The sequence below is a fragment of the Garra rufa genome, chromosome 10 (genome assembly GCF_049309525.1).
Source record: "Garra rufa chromosome 10, GarRuf1.0, whole genome shotgun sequence".
NCBI classification, from domain to species: Eukaryota; Metazoa; Chordata; class Actinopteri; order Cypriniformes; family Cyprinidae; genus Garra; species Garra rufa.
In genome coordinates this window covers 41,780,398-41,802,728 of record NC_133370.1, presented here as the reverse complement: position 1 = coordinate 41,802,728, position 22,331 = coordinate 41,780,398, and the positions used below count along the sequence as shown (strand labels likewise).

Genomic DNA, 22,331 nt, shown 5'->3' with positions numbered 1-22,331 from the left:
GATCGGAGAAGAATGCTGTCACTTATGTTCATTGCTGACTGCTCCGCATTTATGTGTGCGTCGCTGAGGCTGCGCTCATATATTTGTGCGTGCGTGCCGCATATTTTAAATAAAGGCAGCGCGCACCTCCGTTTGTCCTCTCTCAGCAAGCTCGGAGAAAGAAACAGTGAAGTGACGGAGCTGAGCAACCGAGTTTGAATGATCCCACGCCGGCAAAAGCCCGCGCGCTCATTCTCCATTGGCTCCTTGATTCGCCAGTGTGTGTTTACACTTGAGATTAGCGTCCCTCTTACGGCGAGCGGCTCGTTCCTCTAGGCGGATCGGAGTGGAATGCTGTCACCAATAGTTATTGCTGACAGCTCCGCATTTGTGTGTGCGTCGCTAAAGCTGCGCTCACTGAGATGGGGTGCTTTCACAGAGAAAGCGCAATTTATCCCTGTATCGCTCGCAGATCCTCTTCATCGATTGAAGATGGCCCCGCCCCCCTGCTTTTGCGTTTCTCCTCTCCCAGTCACCTCGGAGAAAGAAATGGCGAGTTTACGAGTTTGAGCGATCAGGCTTGGGTGATTTTTACGCCGGCGCAGGACCCGTGTGTTTCACTCTTACCACAGCACTTTGATCTCCCAGATGTGTTTTATCTGTGAGGATTAACCCCTCGCTTACTTGAGCGGTTCAATCCTTCTGGGCGGATCAGGAAAAAGACTGTCACCAGTGTTTTCACATTACTGACAGCCTCGAATTAAGTGCTGGAACACGCCAACGCCAATATGCTTACACATAAGGATTAACCCCTCGCTAAAATGAGCGGTTTTATTCTTTTAGGCGGATGCGTGCGGTACTTTTATCTGCCAGTGTTTTTACACTTGAGGGTCATTAAACTCCTCATTAGAGCGGTTTGATCCTTTTAGTGGACAGCTTCATGTTAGACACACATGGTCCACGCCTACTCTGACGTTGTGCTCACGGGGGCTGGCTGCTCGCACTGAGAGAGCATCGAGTCTAGCGAAGCAAACTTTTGAGAGGAAAAGGATGAATCAGTTCCCGCTGAGGCTGGAAATTCATTGAGGAGAGCTCACGCTCGCTCTCCATCCCTTCGTTCAACACCGAGTGATGGAAATTTTATTCAGTCTGGGCAAATCCTTCATATTCAGCGCACACCCAAGCAACTACCACTTCGATAGTGGACACATAAGAGCAATTCTCCTCTCCTCACACTGCGATTGCCAGTTTCCCGCAACATGATGTGAACTGCCATGAGTAGTAAAGTAACCACTTGCCGCCGGGGTTTTGGCTTTGAAAGCCATTTCTAGTGTGTCAAGCTGGATTATAAACATCTGTGGAACGAGGTTACTTGCTCTAGTTCCCTCGCAGGCCACCTTGCTTCAGAGGTATTATTTACACTTCGGTACAGAACAATGCATGTTCTTCGGTCCAAAGTACATACACACTGCTTGTAGGGTGCCGTGGAAATGGTCCCTTTAGCGAACAGTGAGTCAGGCTGTTTGAGGCCGTTACTTCCTCGTTCCCAAGAAAGACGGTGGACTCAACAGACATCTGAACCAGGCCCTCATTTGACGGCTTTTCAGAATGTTAACTTAAAACAGATCCTTGCGCAAAAAAATGCCCAGGGACTGCTTTCTGTCTGTGGATATGAAAGATGCGTACTTTCACATCCAAATAGCGCCCCGTCACAGACCGTTCTTGAGGTTCGCTTTCGAGGGAGTGGCTTAACAGTATACAGTCCTTCCTTGTTGACTGTCCCTGACCCCTCGCACATTTACAAAATGTGTAGACGCGGCTCTTTCCCCTCTGGGACAGATGGGAATCCGCGTTCTGAACAACCTCGACGACTGGCTACTGCTAGCCGACTCAGAAGTTTAACTGATCGCTCACAGGTCGTTACTGCTCAACCACCTAAAGCGTTAGGGTTGAAAATCAACATGTCCAGGAGTTGTTTGACTCCCAGACAACGAATTTCCTTTCTGGGTACAGTCATAGACTCGATTCAGATGCGAGCTTGGATTACATTGGAACGCTCCCTAACTATTCAGCGAGCGGCGATGTCTTTCAAGTTGGGAACGTCACATCCCCTGAAAGCATCTCAGAGGATCATCGGCCTTATGGCCGCTGTGTCCTCTGTGATTCCTCCGGGCCTGTTGTGGATGCAACCCCTACAGTTTTGGCTAAAAGCTCACGTTCCGTCCCACGCCTGGCGCCTGGGCCGTGCTTACATCAAGGTAAGCCACCGCTGTCTTAAGCTGTGGCTCCTTGGACATCTACTCGCCTGTATATGTCAGGCGTTCAGTTGGGAATGACCTCCAGGAGGAAGGTGGTCACGACAGACGCTTCCATATGGGGTGCTCTGTATGAAGGCAATCCACGAGCAACGCTTACACATTAACACATAATCGACAAAGATGGCGGCGCGTACACATCGCGAGGCTCAGTGTCTCTCCAGTTTCTGCAAATTTGCAGTATTTGACTTGCTCATCTCGGGTCTGTTCGTACAGAACAGTCGTTCCTTTACATCGTACACCCGACAGGAGCTTTTGGATATTGGTTTGTACATTCCCGACAGTTTTATCAGTAATCTTCGACTCGTCCCTGAGATCACCAGAACACATACGGCTGCGCACTCTACCCGGCCGGGCGGAAGTGCTCGAAGGCGGCGACGCGACCGTAAACAAAGATGGGGGAAGCGTGGAGGACTTAGAGCTAAGCTAAAGCTAACACCACACCGGCTCTCTTTACCCAGCATTTTCCTCGCTAATGTACGGTCACTGGTGAACAAAATGGACGAGATTCGACTCCGCATCAAATACAGCAAGAGACTTTTGAACTGCAATGTCATGATCTTCACTGAAACATGGCTAAACAGTGATGTATCGGACAGTGCTATTGCTCTAACTGAGCTTCACACATTCCGGGCAGACAGAACGGCAGATGACTCCGGTAAGACCAGAGGCGGAGGATTGTGCATTTATGTTAACAAAGCTTGGTGCACGAACTCTGTTACTATTGGGAGACACTGCTCAGCTAACCTAGAGTTTCTCATGGTTAAGTGTAGACCGTTTTATCTGCCGCGGGAGTTCACCTCCACCATAATAACAGCTGCTTACATTCCTCCTGACGCTGATGCCAAGCTTGCTATGAATGAACTTCATACGGCCATCAGCAAACAACAAACTGCTCACCCGGAGGCTGCATTTATTGTTGTGGGGGATTTTAATCACTCAAACTTAAAGACAGTACTCCCCAAATTTCATCAAAACATTTTCTGCCACACCAGAGGAAATAAAACTTTAGACCATGTATACACAAACATGGCTGAAGCCTATACTGCGACCCCCCTCCCCCACTTGGGACAATCAGACCACCTTTCTTTGTTCCTCACCCCCAAATACTCACCCCTCATCAACCGTGTGAAGCCATCAGTGAAGACCATCAAAGTGTGGCCAGCGGGGGTAGACTTCACACTCCAGGACAGGTTTCTACACACAGACTGGAGTATGTTTGCTTCTCAGGCCACCTGTGGCTCTCACACGGACATTGACAGCTACACTTCCTCTGTTCTGGATTACATTAATACTACAGTGTTACAACCCAGAAACAGATCACCACATACCCAAATCAGAAGCCATGGATGAACAAGAAAGTGCGTCTCCTGCTGAAAGCACACAACACTGCCTTTAGATCAGGTGATGCACAGGCCTACAGCACTTCCAGGGCAAATCTGAAGAGGGGCATCAAAAAGGCAAAGCACTGCTACAAACTTAAGCTAGAGGAGCACTTTTCTAATTCTAACTCTCGACGCATGTGGCAGGGCATTCAGGCCATCAGTGACTACAAACCCAGCCACTCCACCCCCACAGCCGCCGATGTCTTCTTCCTGAATGAGCTTAATGACTTTCATGCTCGCTTTGAGAGAGACAATATAGACACTGCCACCAAAATCACTCCCTCAACCGACCACTCACCCATCACACTTGCCTCTTCAGATGTCTACACCGCACTGAGTCGGATCAACGCGCGCAAGGCAGCTGGACCAGACGGTATCCCTGGCCGCGTACTGAGGGCATGTGCAGAGCAGCTCGCTGGGGTATTCACAGACATTTTCAACATGTCCCTTGCCCAAGCAACTGTACCCACATGTCTTAAATCCACCTCCATTGTGCCAGTACCGAAACACTCCAACCCAACATGCCTGAACGACTACCGCCCTGTAGCACTCACACCCATCATTATGAAGTGCTTCGAGCGGCTGGTCCTCTCACACCTCAAGGGCTCCCTCCAATCCACACTGGACCCACACCAGTTTGCCTACCGTGGCAATAGGAGCACAGATGATGCAGTCTCCATAGCGCTGCACTCTGTACTCACACACCTGGACAATACAAACACTTATGCACGAATGATTGAATGTTTGTTGATTTCAGCTCAGCATTCAACACTGTCAGACCATCTAAGTTAATCACTAAATTTAGAGACCTGGACGTTAACACCTCACTTTGCAACTGGGTTATGGATTTTCTGACTGACAGACCTCAGCATGTTAGATCAGGTCACATCTGTTCCACTACCGTCACACTGAACACTGGTGTACCATAGGGCTGCGTGCTGAGCCCCTTTCTCTGCTCCCTCTTCACCCACGACTGCAGGCCTGTGTATGGATCTAACACCATCATCAAGTTTGCAGACGACACTATGGTGATCGGTCTCATCAGCAACAACGATGAGACTGCCTACAGGGAGGAGATTCAGCACCTGGCCACGTGGTGCACAGACAATAATCTGCTCCTTAACACCACCAAGACCAAGGAGCTCATTGTGGACATCAGGAAGGGAAGAAGAGGCTCACATGATCCCATCCACATCAATGGGATGACTGTTGAGTCTGTTTCATCCTTTAAGTTCCTGGGGACCCACATTTCAGAGGACCTATCCTGGACTACCAACACCTCCAGCCTGGTCAAGAAGGCTCACCAGCGCCTCTTCTTCTTGAGAACACTTAAGAAGAACCAGCTGTCCTCAGCCATCCTGGTGAACTTCTATCGCTGCACGATAGAAAGCATCCTTACGAACTGTGTCACAGTCTGGTACGGAAGCTGCTCTGTTGTAGAGCGTAAGGCACTGCAGCGGGTGGTGAAAACTGCCCAACGCATCATAGGGACTCCACTCCCATCCATTGAGGACATTCAGAAGAAACACTGTTTGCGTCGAGCATGCAGTATTCTTAAGGATTCCTCTCACCCCGCCCACAAACTGTTTTCTCTCCTGCCTTCCGGCAGGCGCTTCAGATGCCCAAAGACTAGAACCAGCAGACTGAGGAACAGCTTCTTTCCCAGAGCTGTCTCCTTATTGAACTCTGCCCCCCCACCCCACACACCCCTACAGTCTCCCCATTACCATTGCACTACTTAATCTGTTGCACTACACTGTACATATCCATTTGTAAATGCACATTTCCATTGCACATATACATTTTGTAAATTTTTGATATGTATCTATACATTTGTAAAGTATTGGCCCGGTTTCCCAGACAGGGCTTAGACTAAGCCAGGATTAGACCATAGTTCAATTAGGACATTTAAGTAATTTTTATAAACATGCTAAGAAAAAAACATTACTGGTGTGCATCTTGAGACAAAATAAAGGCACTGATATATTTTAAAATCAATCAGTGCAATTTTATTTCAGTTGAAACAACTCAGACTTACATTTTAGTCTAGGACTAGGCTTAAGCCTTGTCTGCGAAACCGGGCCTATATTTGGTAATTCCTGCTTTAGTAATCAGCTACCTGTATATTATGTTCGTATCAATCTGCAATTCCTGATTATAGTTAACAACAACATGCATACTATGCTCCTCTATTTGTACATTCTACTTGTTAATAGCGCCTGTAAATTATGTCCACAATACTTTCATCTGTAAATAATTTCCATAGTTTCTCCCTGTACATATCTCTCATTAGTGCACTTATAACTTATAAATTATACCTATATCCTGCACTTGCTGCTTATTGCACTCCTGGTTAGACCTAAACTGCATTTCGTTGCCTTGTACTTGTACATGTGTAATGACAATAAAGTCGAATCTAATCTAATCTAAACTGTCTCGAAATGATGGCAGTGTGTCTGGCCTTAGAAACCCCTCTCCCAGCCCTAAAAGGACATCATGTCTTAGTGCGGTCAGTCAGCATGTCGGTAGTAGCCTACATCAACCGCCAGGGCGGCCTCAGGTCTTGTCCCATTTACAGGTTGATGCAACGTCTCCTGTTATGGGCACAGAAAAACTCCTCTCACTACGAGCGGTTCACGTGCCGGGCAGATTAAACCAAGGAGCGGACATGTTGTCGAGGAACAACATGGCTCCGGGAGAATGGAGGCTGCACCCTCTATCGTTTCGCAGAAAATGGTCAGTTTTACGGCAGGGCAGAGGTCGACCTCTTCGCCTCCAAAGACAACTATCACTGCCCAATTTATTTCTCAAAAACACGGGATGCTCTGGCCCACGACTGGCCCAACACCCGTCTGTACACTTTTCCCCCGGTCGCCCTGCTACCCCAGGTTATCAGGCGAGTCAGGGAGACAAAGTGCTCTCTCCTCCTCGTGGCCCCCCTCTGGAGGAATCAGATTTGGTTTCCGGAGATGGTCAAGATGCTATTTGTAGCACCATGGCAGATACCGCTGAGGAGAGACCTTTTCTCGTAAGTGCAGGTCAAGATTTGGCATCCCCAGCCAGAGCTGTGGAACCTTCATGTCTGGTCGCTCGACGGGAGCCTAACCAACTCCCTGCGAGAGTCAAAAATACCATTTTAGAAGCTAGAGCTCCGTCTACTAGGTGTCTCTACGCTCTTAAGTGGTCAGTCTTCAGTGACTGGTGTTCAGTACGTAACCAGGATCCAATTATCATGTGATGTGTCCCATGTACTGACTTTTCTACAAGAGCTTTTGGACAAGGGCCGTGCCCCATCCACACTCAAAGTTTATATGCCAGCTATGGGTCTCTTATTAGCTCAGGTCTTTTTGGGCCCTCAAGAAGTGTCCTTAGACTGAGCCACTGAGCAGGCTAGTTCTGTTCTTGCTTTTAGCACAGCGTGACTGGATACGTTGCCCATAAGCAGTCATCAAAAATGACCACGCAACGAGAGTTACCTTTCGAAGGGGAACGCTCCGGTTACTCACATAACCTCGGTTCCCTGAGATAAGGGAACGAGCGTTGCGTAAGCTGCCTTGCTAAAGTTGCACGCGAGTTGATGGCTGTCGCTTCAGTCGTTTGATTCTGATGAAATGGCGCCTTTCGCCGACCTATAGAGCAGTTGGCTCCGTCCTTCTTGGCGGGCTAAAGCGCCATTGGAGTAAACAGGATTTTCCCCATAAGCAGTCGTCAAAAATGACAACGCAACGCTTGTTCCCTTATCTCAGGGAACCGAGGTTACGTGAGTAACCGGAGCGTTTTAGCTGCACCAAAAACAAAGAGTTTGTCACTGACATTAAGTGGGTGGAAGAAGGACAGGACAGGACAGGTAGGTTGAAGAAGAACATTTTGCAAGAAGAGTAAAGAAATGGAAAAATAACAAACATTTGTGTTGCTATTGCCTAAACTATAATTAGTCTCAAAGTACTACTTAATTTAGTTTAGAATTTATTTATTTATTAATTTAGCAGTTTTGAGTATATTAATAATATACAATTAAAGTCAAAAGTTTACATCCCCCTTTTAGAATCTGCAAAATGTTAATTATATTACCAGAATAAGAGGGATCATACAAAATGCATGTTGTTTTTTATTTAGTACTGACCTGAATAAGATATTTTACATAAAATAAGTTTACATATAGTCCACAAGAGAAAATAATTGTTGAATTTATAAAAATTACCTTGTTCCCCTTGTTTCTTTATACTGTGTTGTTACCTGAATGATCCACAGCTGTGTGTTTTTTGTTTAGTGATAGATGTTCATGAGTCCCTTGTTTGTCCTGAACAGTTGAACTGCCTGCTGTTCTTCAGAAAAATCCTTTGGTTCCCACAAACTCTTTGGTTTTCCAGCCTTTTGTCTATTTGAACCCTTTCTAACACTGTATTATTTTAAAAATCCATCTTGTCACACTGAGGACATCTGAGGGACTCATATACAACTATTAGATACTATAACAGTTCAAATGCTCACTGATGCTACAGAAGGAAAAACTATGCAATAAGAGCTGGGGATGAAAACTTTTGAATTTGAAGATCAGGGTAAATTTAACTTATTTTGTCTTCTGGGAAACATATAACTCTTCTGTAGCTTCTGAAGGGAAGTACTACATTTAAAAATATGATATATTTGGATGAAAACTTTTGACCTCAACTGTAATGTAAAAATGATAACATTTACATTAAAAGTATAATTACATCTAAGAATTTTAAAGCAAAAAAAGGGCACAGTTTGCATTTTCAACACAATATTGTATCCTGATTTTCAAAAATATTACAAAATGATAAACAAACACCACAATGAGTAGAGGATTCACTCTTGATGACATTTGCAGGACATTCAGAATAATTCAGTGTTTCTAAATAAATCGGTTGTCGCCACCTACTGGTGTAATAATGTAACCTGCAGAAAGAGTCATTGAAAAATCTCCACAATATTCGCAGATATGTGTACACACACACACACACACACACACATTGGTTTCCATGTTCTGTAGGGACTTTCTATAGACATAATGATTTTATACTGTACAAACTGTATTTTCTATCCCCTTTCCCTACCTCTATTCCTAAATCTACCCCTCACATAAAACATTATGCATTTTTAGATTTTCAAAACACTTTATTTAGTATAATTTATAAGCTGTTGTCCTCATGGGAACCACGAAAGTGTTCCCACACAGTTTAATTGTTTCAATTAATTTGTTGGTAACACTTTACATGAAGGTTTTCTTTGTAAAGTGTTCATAAATGACTAATAACTAATTTACAAATGCATTATAAATCATTTTATAATGATTTAATGATATTATAATGATTTTATAATAATTTTATAATCGTTTTAATGGAATACCTCCCAAATAGTAAGGATTTTTTAACTCACGTTATAAATGCTTAATAAATACATGTTTTAATTTCACTCAAAATCAGAATCCTATAGCGAGACTAAAGGGTGTTGTATTTATGGTTTTCTCATTTGTTATGATGTTTTTACCAAAAGCTACTCTGTAACTCTCTATTTATTAATCAGTTATAGACATGAATAACCTGTGAAGGAGAACCTTAATGTAAAGTAAATGCCTGTTAACCATTTATTAATGCGTTATAAATGTATGAAAGTGAACCTTATAAATGAGGGAACCATAAATACAACACCCTTAAGTCTCACTTCAGTCTTGCTGCATCATGAAATAAATCAGGATTTGGGTTTACAGTGGAATACGTATGAATAAATATAATTATTAAGCATTTATAACATGTGAGTTAAAAATGTCTCACTATTTTAAAAGGTGTTGCATTAAAATCACCCTTTTGTATTCATGCAATTATAACTGCTTATCAATGATTTATAATGTAAATTACTTATTTTAGTGATTTATGAACACTTTAAGAAACCCTTTACAAAGGCAACCTTAATGTAAAGCGTTACCAACTTTTTTTAAGTTGACACAACTAGCAGTTTCTGAATTTGTTCATTCAACTTAACATTTTAAGTTTTCTCTGTCTCAGTTAGTTTGTGAGTTATCTGAACTAGAGAATTTGCCCCCTCAACTTGTTAAAAAAAATGTGTTAAATCAATTCAATTCCCACAACATTACTTATAGCAAGATTATGAGAAAACCGTTGCAGACAGAAGACGTTTGTCAGCCATCTTGAGGAGCTTCTCCACAAAGTTTGGAAATGTTCTCAAATATCTGTGGGGACATTTGGTCCCTGTAATATGGGATAGACAGACACACACAAGAGTAAGTCTATTTTAGATCAATTCTGGTCTAGATATTTTCAGGGGATGTGTATACATAGCCTATAGAGGGTTTGCATGGTCACACTTTATTTTAAGGTACAGTTCTTGCTGTTAACAAACTATTAACTACGGCTTTTGCCTCAATAAATTCCCAATTTGCTGCTTATTAATAGTTAGTAAGGTAGTTGTTAAATTCAGGTATTGGGTAGGATTAGGGATGTAGAATATGGTCATGCAGAATAGGTGATTTATAAGTTCTAATAAACAGCTAATGAGCATGCTAATAAGGAACAGGTTAATAGTGAGAATTGTTCCCTATACTAAAGATTTTTGCTCTGCAAATCCTGGTTCAGTTTGGCCAACCGTAAACGCCTTTAGCTCTTTACAGTTTCTTGCACTCTTCTCCTCAACAAGTTAAAACTTTTGGCAGTCTAGTACTCCAAATGTGTTTCCCAATCAGACAGATGAGTACAGCCTCAAAACATGACAATAACTGACCATTTTCAGCAGCAATAATCAGCGAAATATTAAGCTTTGTTTGGTTCAGTGGCATTGTTTACAACAAGCCCTGTCAAAGCCCGTTTAGATACAGTTTTTGTACTAGTCTGTCAGTTTGTATATAAGTAATATTACAGAACTTTTAAATCTTAACTTTAAGTCATGGCTTCAATTTATTTGTAGGAGTGGAAAGATTTTTTTTTCTAACGTTACCACGCACTGTGAAAGCACTCCTCAGGCGCGTTCACCTTTTTAACCACAAGATGTCAGCACTTCATAAGTATTTCCAAAGTCCGGTTTATTTCACAGCCTGACAGTGAAACCTTTTTGAAGTCATGGACGCGAAATTACCAATGCTACTACGTTGAAGGTTGGCGACTGAATATTAATTAAGTCATGCAGACATTGCTTGGAAACCTTCCTATGGGGAACGTTTGCCTCATGAATATAGCTCAAGTCGTGCTTATATTGCTTGATAACCTTCCAATGGCGAAGGCTTCTCTGATGAATATTAATAGACAAGCCTTTTCCATAGTAAGACCCATAAATTAACGATAAGGGACAGTCTGCGCCAACGGGGACAGGTGGGATATTTATCATCATGCTGGAAATCCAGACTATGCGTGCTAACAGACAGTACGCCTTCTAAGCCTTCTGCTCGGCTATGAAACAAACACTAAGATCATATTTACTCTAAATGACGCTGGATGCATCTCTGCCTTTGGACATTTTCAGGACTGCCGTCATCTTTCTATGAGAGAAATCCCCGAGAAATCAGTGCAGCCAAGAGGCTTTAGCATGTTTTGAGTAAATAAAGGTATCGAACGACATTTTCGTAACATAAAACGATGCTGGAGAAGAGTAAATATAATTTGGTGGACGACTCAGTGGATCAGAGGATTCCTGCTGAAAATGATGGGCAGTTCCAGCATGGGCTCACATTCGAGGTGAAGGTAAATATTAAAAAATACAATTGTTTATTAAATGGCTTATACTTCATTAGCATACCTGTTACCATGTCATTGTATTATGAGTACTGAATATGCATGTAAATTAATACAGTATGTAATTATATTGTTGAAGGGATTGTAACAACCCATTGTGATTAATGTGTAATATTTACATGGACAATGTAATGTAAGGTTTCTTAATTAAGTGGCTAACTGTACTTCACCTGTTGCACTGGCATGAATGCACATCATTTTCCCAGAATATACAGTTTATCTGATGTTTAACCTCTTCTATCACAGTTCATCGGGAGTCTGGATATTGTCCGACCCAAAAGCAGGATTGAAATATTGGCCGCTATGAGACGAATACGGGTAAGGGTTCCTGAATTTGACCGATGATGAAGTATAGGAAAATTTTCATAAGAATGCAGACAGATGACCTCTTTGAAAGAATGATGAATGAATTGCATATCTACACACAGTTGACTGATTCACAAGTATTACAATGATGATATTACTGGTGATATATATTTTAATTATGGAGTGTGAATTTCCTGCTGGAAAAAACAGCTGATTTAAAATTAGCTGGTTTAAGCTGGAAGTAGCTGGTTTCCCAGCCTGACCAGCTAAGACCAGCCTGGCCAGGCTGGAAAAGTGTCCAAAACCCCTCTAAAACCAGCCTGATGACCAGCTAAAACCAGCCAACCAGCCTAGGCTGGTTAAGCTGTTTTTCCACCAGGGAAACCAAATGGTCTTTTCTCCAGAATGATTTGAAAAGTGCATCTTAAACTTCATTGACTTCATTCTTCAATCTAAGAATACTATACACACAGTTCACATGCTCAGTAAAATTCATTTTGATTTGTGACCTAGAAAATAGTGCAAAACTATTAAATATTTAATCTTCATTTTGCATTAATACTTGCTTTTGTAACCATTCTCAAGAGTTATTCAATGATTCTGCACTGAATAACTGGTCCTGATATAGGACAAGTTAATGGGCTCACACTCTGAAATGATGAAAAATCACAGTTATTAGCTCAGGCAGGTGTTTGGAAGTTCTTTATTCTAATAATATGGTACCAGTGTAAAGACTGCTCATTCACGTCTTCTCTTCTCAGGGGTCCAGTATTTATGAGATTGCACCAATGTGCTGGCAGCAGCAGCACGGTTTAGCTTAATCGACTTTCCTCCATCAAAGAGAACGTGTTTGTGCAATGTTTAGACGTATTTGAACAAGATTTTTCTTCAGGGAACTTTTCCAAGTGATAAATCAATTGATAAAGTCAGTAGTGTTTCATAGCACTTACATTTGTAAAAAATATCAGCCTCTGTTTTATATATTTTGAGGAGAACTGAGAGCAGACAGAGTAACAAGCTTTTTAGAAAATAGCCCGCCTTGCTAGTGGCCCATGTTAACATTAATCAAAGCTTCAGATGAAAGAGAGTTCTTTTAACACAGCCACACTTCAGTATTCCTAGTGCGTCGCCTTTAATCCCACCCCTGTGGATTTGCTGTTTATTTCCTACTCTTTGATTATTCATGCAGTCTGCATCTAACAGAGCTAAGCAAGTCTTCCGAAAGGAATAGCATCTCCATTGGTGGTTGATATCTTTATGAATATCTTATTAATGCAAGTTGCTCAAGTTTTCTAGACATTGAGAATCTGTTTGATTTGAGATGTACATGTTATAATGGACATTTTTCATACTTAATTGTTCATTTGTACTGTATATCATGCGGATACTCCAGAATCTGTAACCTGATCAATGATAAATTCAATTGTGTTCATGCACTACCAGTCAAAAGTTCTTGAACAGTAACATATTTAATGTGTTTAAAGAATTCTCTTCTGCTCACCAAGCCTGCATTTTTTTGATCCAAAGTTCAGCAAAAGCAGTACATTTCAGAAATATTTTTGCTATTTAAAATAACAGTTTTTTTTTTATTTGAATATATTTTAAAATGCAATTTATTCCCGTGATCAAAGCTAAATTTTCAGCATCATTACTCCAGTCACATGATCCTTCAGAAAGCATTTTAATATGCCGATTTACTGTTCAAGAAACTATTTTTATTAATATTTTTATCAATATTTAAAGTATCTGAGTACATTTTTTCAGGATTTTTTGATGAATAGAAAGATCCAAAGATCAGCATTTATCTGAAATTAAAAAAAGCTTGTGTAACATTATACACTTATACCATTCTAAAGCTGGGAATCGGTATATATATATATTTTTTTGCTTTAAATTGGATGCTTTCGAAAGTGATGATAAAGACATTTATAATGTTACAAGAGATTTCTGTTTCAGATAAATGCTGTTCTCCTGAACTTTCTATCCACCAAATAAACCTAAAAAAAATTCTACTCAGCTGATTTCAACATAATAATAAATGTCTTTTGAGCAGCAAACCAGAAAATTTGAATGATTTCTGAAAGATCATGTAATGCTAAAATTCAGCATTGAAATCACAGGAATATATTACATTGTTAAAATATATTCAAATAAACAACAGTCATTTTGAATAGTAAAATATTTCAGATTTTTACCGTTTTTGCTGTACTTGTGTTATGTATAAAAAACATGACACTTAAAGTGCCCCTATTATGCCATGTTAAAGGTAGTTAATATTGTTGTAATAGTCTCTTAAAACAGGTTTACATGTATGCAAGTTCAAAAAACACTTTAGTTTTCTCAAAAATTAGATTTAATTTTACCCCGTTTCTAAATGATTCGTAAACGACTCGTGTGAAGCAGTTCGAAGAATCAGTCTCTCTAAACCCCTCCTTTCCGTGAGCCCTCACTGCTGTGATTGGTCAGATGGTGCAGTCCTTTTGGATTGGTCTACCGCTTCAGCGCAAAACGAAACGCCCATTGGCATAACTGAATGACAGCTGTGGAGACCTGTTAATGCGTAGAAAAGATAGCCTCGATTTTACCCTATCAATTCGAGCCGGAGTCTGACGATGAAACGGTTGAAGTGGCACATAGACAAGAAACTGTTTTGCAAGCACGACTGGAGCAGGACGTTTCTCAGTGGGTGTCATATTATAACTGTGGGAAGTGCTTGCAATTTGCTTTTGTAAGCGAACCGGGCACACCTCTACGTTGTGAACTTCAACACTGTAACGTACAACCCATAACACTGCGTTAAGCCATCGTTTATCATTATCATTACTTAAACTAATAAGGCAGACAGACAGTCAAGCTGCATCAATCACAATTTTTAGACTACATTGCACTCACAGCTGAACAACAGAACTACAGAAACGCAAGTTAGCCGGTTACCAAGACATGTGCGGGGTTGTTACACACCATAACGTACACAAAGACGTATTTTGAACGATCGCTAGAAAATACAATCATCAATTATTAATCATACTTACAGGTAGAAGTTCAGAGGAGCAAGCCGGTCCAAATAAACTGGGCACTGATCCATTTTTTAAAACCAAGCGTTTGGTGAATCTCGCGTTGTAACGTTACTCCCCAAGATTGGAAAAACAGTCATCAGTAAAATGACGCGAACACAACACAAGATTGGCATTGGACTGCTGAGGTGTTGAAAAAATTAACCACTCATCCTTGGTAGTTTCATCTTTCGGAAGGGCATATAAAACAAATTCACTCGCAGGGCGTCTTCTTGACATGATGTAACGTTAATCCACGTGAAAATGGTAGGCCTACTGTTTGTGGGCGGGCAAGTTGTTCGCGAAATTGAACGTGGGCGGACATTACGCAAATGTGTAGCTCGTGACATGTGGCCGTTACAGAAAAAAGATTCGAATTGCTGACGACTCGTTTAGGCGAATGTGAGCCGACTCTTTTTTTTGTTAGACAAAAACTTCATTTATAGTGCACTGTCGGCGTCACAACTTTGCAGATAGTTTATGTTCACATACAGCTACATGACACACTACATGAAATATCATATTTGAAAAGGCATAATAGGGGCACTTTAAACAAATTACAGTACTCTCCTATATTGTACATAAAAAATGGTATAGATGTTTTTACAGTAGTCTCAAGCTTGTAGAAGCATTTTACTTTGAAATTATATTATTATATTGCCACCTATATAGTGGTGATACAGTAAAAGATAAAAGGAAAATGCAAAAAGTGTGACAGTTTTTTTGTATTTATTTATTTGTTACAAAAAAAACATAAGGCATGTTTTAGGAATATGTTTTAAATTCTCAAAAAATGTTTTTTGTTTATAAATTGATGTAGTTAGGTTGATTCAGTATAATAATTTTTTTTTTTTTAAATAAAACTAGTTAATTTAGATGTTACTATTTTTTAAGTGTGAGGTTCATGTCATGGTTCATGCTTTAATTAATTCAATCCATCCTTTTTTTCTATCATTTTCAGTATGAGTTTAAAATTAAAAACATCAAGAAGAAGAAAGTCAACCTTATTGTGTCAGTGGATGGTGTCAAGGTGGTTTTGCGGAAAAAGAAAAAGGTGAGGTGTTTCTATTTTTCCACCTTGTAATTTTATAATAACAGTTATAATATACAACTGATGTTGTGCAATTAATTGTGTATGTACATATTTCTTGACTAAAAATGTGCTAAATATGTATGTTAGAAACATGACTATAGCTGGGATGAAAGCCAAATGACACTGGCCCAGGACCCCATTTTCAGGTAATTGAACCACATTTTGTTTACATAGAGAGTTGATTTCTAATTTTGCTCATGACTGGAGTGACATGGCCTCTGGGGTTTGATGACCTTTATCATTGTGCACGTGCACATCACATCAAATTCATTTGGCTCCGTGAGCTGCAACAAAAAAACAGAATGTCTTCAAAATCCCCATAGCAACAACTGGTCTCCAGTGCACATAAATATACTGTTAGCAGTAACATCATAAGTGTTGACTAGTGCCAGTCCATTTTAGTATTACTGTAATAAATGGACCCATTTCTAGAGTTTCGGTTTAACAGTAATATTTACTGTTGTGTTCCTAAAAGCTGTTGTACTTTTTAAAATCTACTGAGCACATTTATTGTATTTCTGTAATGTTTAATGACATGTCAGAGGGACCAAGTTAGTGAAGAGCTTGTTAGCCTTGTTGTTGCCATGGCAATGAGACAGTTTTAAGGTCAATTGCTGCAGCTCATTATTCATTTTTTTTCCTTTTCAGAATATTTTACGTCTCGCATGATTCACAGGACCTGAAGATATTCAGTTACATAGCAAGAGACAAGAAAAGCAATGTGTTCCGCTGCAATGTCTTCAAGTCGAAGAGAAAGGTAAACATCACCATAATACAGGAAATCCAACAGACATTTGATAATATTTGCACAAATAATATTAATTAATTGCCCAGGAATGGAAATGGTAAAATCTTAGCAATGGATTCATTCTGATGGAGATCAATTGTTTAATTGTCATATTATTCATCAGATGATTTAAAGTAACAGGGTTCAGCACTAAGGATGCTGGTCCAGGACTAAAGTAAGAGAGTTTTGTGCCCTACAGACTTAATGTTTGATTTTCTTTGATGTGTTCTACATTTACATTTGTTACATTATCTTGATGACAACTGATGTTCTTGATGGCAAATCAGCAGAAAATTCCAACAATGACCAAATGAACCAGTAATGATTTTCCAGCAAATTTTCAAGCTTCAATTGACAAACTGTAAAATATAACAAGTTGAGAGAGCCCTCTGTTATAAATACTAAAATGATGATCAAGGCAATGTCTATGGTAACATGACTGTAAAAACATGATTTACGTGTGCTGGTTTTCGCAAAAAAATGTTTAATAATAAACCTCACATTTCAGCCTTTAAATCATCTAAGAAAAGAGATGAGTCAGAAGTATCATTTATGTAATATAATAATTTTAAATAGGGTTATATGGGTGGAAACAGCAGACAGACTTACTGAAAAGCCAATTTGATTCTCTGCTAGTAGAAGGCGCTTTTGGAACGTAAGAAATATCCTCCTGACTACCAGCAATGGAGTTTTTTCCTCTGTAGAGGAATACGTTTTTAGCAATTTTTCTCTGAGACCTTACACAGATTTTAAGTCTGGATGTCCTGTAAAGAGCACATTCAGGGCTTTTCAGAGATACCAAATGTTTGGAAGTTTCACCATGACCACTCCCCTTGGTCTTTAAAAATGGCTGATATTATTTTAGTAATCAAATCTAACACCCGTATGAAAATATGATCATATTTTGTAATCATTTAAATCTCACCAATTTTAAAATTTTCATAAAACAACATCGCAAGAAAATGTTATGGGGTTTCAAATCAAAATATGACTTTCTGTTATGAGACAGGACATAAATTTCATACTATAGAGGACACCAGGACTTAAAGCATGTTAATTACACATTTTGGGAGACACAACAAGTGAATAGGGAAGTAAATTATATTTCAATATTGCTATAAAATAATAGATATTATTATGAAAATTATGCAATTTATTACTCCTTTTATTACACTTATTTTTATTATATGTTGCCCCAAAAACATATTAATATGCAAATTATATACAGTTTACAGATATATTGTATAAATTGGGAAAACCTGTATATGGCCATTTCACACACATTTTGCATAAAGAAAAATGTTATATCAAATCATTCTGTTACATTTTTGATAATGTAGTTGAGAATCATCTTTATATAAAGTTTGGTATAAAAAAATAGCAATAGGTTTGTGTTAATAAAACAAAAAAATTGCACAGTTTTTGCCTTTTCTTGTTTATTCGTGTGTTTTTATTTTTTAAAACAGGACTTTTTAAAGTCCTGGTGTCCTCTATAGAGGACGTAGCATACAATATCATTTTTCAAACATTTTATTTTTCTTTTTTTTTATGCTCTAAATAATGTAATGACAGGAAAAATTACTAAATTCACAAAAAGTTTTTTCCTGATAGTCAGGAGGATATAGTGGTTTCCCCGATAATGGCTGTAAACAAAGCACAAAGCTATTAGTTAATCGGTAGTTAAAATGCAACCAAAACTTTTCTGAAGACCATTATAAGCGTGCATACCACATGTCTACATTTGAAATAGCAAACTTGAGCGTGCAAGGACGTGACATGTGAATGGCCCTAAAGTGTTTAAAACTATAGGCTATAATATTGAAATTGTATGAGGATGGCCCAGCCCAATTTAACCACTGTGTTTATATTTATATATATGTATATTGGCTGAGAGTAGAGCAATATTCTACTAATATCAGATCTCCAACCGTTTCACTGTTTGTATCACTCTATTTGCGGTATTTAAATAAGCAGTTTAATAAAGATAACATCTATTTGAAAATTTCACGACAAATGGACCCAGAGGCAAAGACAAGTCAAAACAGAGGTTTTTAATGTCTCATAACTTAGGCAGTGTGCAGTCCACAGCCCGTATAGGTAGCACAGATCTGTACGAACTCAGGAAAAACTGGAACACTGGAATAAACTTGACTTGCGAGAGAGGGAGAGCAGTCCCAGGCAGCAAAGTGAAGGGCGACTTTCTCAGCAGGTGCAAACAGACCGGAGATGATCGTCCAAGGGAGGACGAGCCGCAGACGGCAGGTAACTTGAAGACTAGGCAAAACACATGTAAAAAGACTCGACAAATAGTGATAAAAATTATATCAGGCAGTGCAGTACAATAATCTGGCGAAAAGCCTAGGAACACGCAGAGAGAAATAGAGAGGAAAATCAGCATAAAGGGGGAACAGGTGTCATCCCAATCAGTGCTAACCCTGATTGTGACAGCAAACAGTTGAGTCTAGGATAGAAGCGCAAGACATAGAAAGAAATAGATGGCTAGAGTCAAAGAAAATTTAACAGAAAATTTGTTTCAATGTTTTCGGAGATGTGAGCTCCAGGGCATCAGTGGCCATTCAGCGTTCACCTGCCGAAAGCAGCATCACCTCGGCCAGATTATCTCGCATTTGCAGCTGGGTTTAATGTCTCTATAGTGGTTAAACATGAGATATAATTTGTTTTGGGTAAATCTAATGGGCAGCCTTTGGTCTCATTATTATGTTATTTGTTTCAGAACAAATTAGATAAATATGGCGATAAGAGACTGTTATTATGAATGAGTCAGCAGTAAAGACTTTTATATTGATGGGGAACAGGATTGTAAACAAGGAGTAGCACTGTCATTGGAAATCATCCTTTACAGATAAAAGGATAGTATGACAAAGATATCGCTTTCGTCAGTGGACATTCAAACTAATGTTTTATTGTAAATATGAGCTTGAGCTGAAGAATGAATGCTGTATCAGATTCAGGTAATCACACTTGCACAGTCCATCTTAAATATTTATAAAACAAAGATGTAAATATTATTTCTAGCATATATAAAAATCACAAAAAATATTCAAATGTAACTTTATGTTTTGTTATGTTTCTACACACACAAAATAAAGTTCAACTTAAAGAACAAACTACTATTCTATGTAATTCTAAATTATTATGTTTGCAAACTTTGTCTTGTAGAATATTTTTAACCTGCAATAGCCATTTTCTACAGAAATAAAGTGATGTTGGCAACTTGGCATAAGCTGCTTGATATGAGTGTCTTTGGCTTGGGTTTTGTTCGCAGCGCCAGGGCCCATCTGAAATGAACTAATCCATCAGTTTGACAGCACCACTATAATGTGGAATTGACTTATGGATGTAATGTTCTCTCTCTCCCACTCACTCACTCCTCTCTTACTTATATCTGTCATTTTTTTTCTATAAATCTCTTTGCCTCTCGAAGGTGAATTAATTGTTGTGTCTCTCCCAGTACAGCATTTTGCCCCATATCAAATGAAAATCTACAGATGTTTACCTGCATGTGAGAAAGTATGTTTGACATGTTCAATAAACCTTGGTTGCTGAAAGATCTGTCTTCTGTGTCTCAGAGCCAAGCCATGAGGATAGTGCGGACCGTGGGTCAGGCGTTTGAGGTGTGCCATAAACAGAGTCTAGACAATGCTGACGGTGAGAAAACATCACATTTAATTTCATCAAACATGAATCACATTTCATCTCATGTTTCGTTAAATTTTAATAAATGACAGTCATTTAACTTTTTTCATTGTGAAAATATGCTTTATTACATCAGTGAATGAAATTTGAAATATCTAAATATATTTCATACATTTATTTAGTCAATTATTTGGAGTTAACATAAAACAATAACTTGTATTGTCATGTGAACTAGAAACAGACTTGGTCTGTACCTGTGAAACTGGCCATTGATTATTTTGTATTCTAAATTTTGTGATTAATCTGAATTGGCAGCATGGCTTGTAAAAGGTGAGGAGGAGAGAAGCAAAGATGAGACTTCAGTTGCTGGCGACACCACTGAGAGATCTGGCAATGCTGGACCAGAGAAAGATGAAAAGGTAAAGCCCGACTGTAAAGTTTAGCAAAAAATCTGAAAGAGATGTGTGTTCACTTGTCTTAATTTTTTCTCATCAGTAAGATTTTTTTTTATATACTGACTCAAAACGTTTTTCAGTAGAAAGCCTTCAATCAGAAGGCAGACGAAATCTTAGGTGTAGTCTTTTTAAATATAGCTCAAGTTTTTCCTGTTTTCTGTTATTTATAGATGCTACAGTGCTCATCCTACATGGTTTATAGGGCAGAAATTGGGCCATGGTTACAAGTAGGGCTAAAAGATGAATAATTACCAGCCACGTTTAGTTCAAATTTCGTTTAATTCGTTTAAATCTCGTAGAATCACTTTGTATCATTTTGATTCCTTGTAAACAAACTTAGATACATTTACAGTAGTTTAAAATGCCTTGTTTATTAACATGCAAACTTTTTCCAGTTGTGATAGGGATTATTTATAAATTATGTATTTAAGAAAATACATTTCAGATGCTTCCAGAATTTTAGCTTGACTCTAATGAATAAGATATGAAAGCTGTCAATGCGCACACATTTTCGATCACTAGGGAACTTTTAGAAAGCGGCTGAGCTTTCAGAGAGGTTAAAGCTTTCATGTATTCGTAATGTTTTTGCAAAATGACTTTGATATGGCTAAAGTTGTGTGTTCTGTGATCTGTTCTGTGAAACTGCTTATGTTTTCTGACTTATGGCAGTCACAGGAGCAAACATATGAGACCAGTGCTTAGCATTTTGTAAATGTGATTCTGTATTTTATTTTTCACTGTAAACAGTTCAGTTTGTGAGTGGAATTTGTATTCTGTCAAATTAAACTTACTTTAGAGCCTTTACCCTAGTGGTTGAGTATCGCAGGTGATTTTAGAGTTGTCAGTAAACTATGCGATCTTTAATTCCCCTGCAGTTACTAATTTTATCCCTTAAAACGTATCTTTGAATCAAAATGACATATTTAAACTTTTTTTTAAATGGCTTGAATGTACCCTTACCTCATTTAGTATACGCTGATCCATGAGTATGTTAACAAATCCCCATCTCCACTTAATCACACCACCCTGGATCTACTACACTTTCACTCAGTTAAGTCAAGTAGTACATACTGTACAATGGCAAGTGGAAATATTGTATGAATAGTTATCAGTGTCACGATGCAGGCAGGAACACACGAACAACGACGTAAATAAAAGACGTATATTTAATAAATCCAACGGAATACAGGCAGACACAGGAACACCAGGGGAAAACATCCATATAACATTAAAGACCGACAAGAGTACTGGGAAAACACACACCTTAAATAGACAGACTAATTACAAACACAGGTGCAGACAATAAGGGAGAAACCAAAAACACTCAGAACTGCGGGGGAAAAAAAATGGGAAAAACCTACAAGAAAGTCCGGGGGTGTGACATTACCTCCCCCTCCCGGAAGGCACGTCCTCGTGCCGACAAACAGACAAAAGGAAACAGTACAAAGTCTTAGGAGGGGGCTTAGGTGGAGGACGGACTCCCGGGAGGAGGACACAAGATGGAGTCCAGGGTGGTGACGGAGGGAGGAGCCAAGGAG

The 22,331-nt window shown here is 39.4% G+C and overlaps 1 protein-coding gene across 1 annotated transcript; it reads left to right on the top strand.

Annotated features, from left to right (window-relative positions):
- The first annotated feature begins 10,991 nt into the window (after positions 1-10,991).
- Positions 10,992-21,041, top strand: nos1apb (nitric oxide synthase 1 (neuronal) adaptor protein b). The gene is made up of 8 exons (XM_073849460.1): positions 10,992-11,391; positions 11,689-11,760; positions 15,763-15,855; positions 15,982-16,040; positions 16,543-16,651; positions 20,272-20,350; positions 20,654-20,757; positions 20,964-21,041. Exons 1-8 carry the CDS (start codon positions 11,287-11,289, stop codon positions 21,039-21,041), a joined length of 699 nt encoding a protein of 232 aa, XP_073705561.1. The 5' UTR covers positions 10,992-11,286.
- Positions 21,042-22,331: the final 1,290 nt, after the last annotated feature.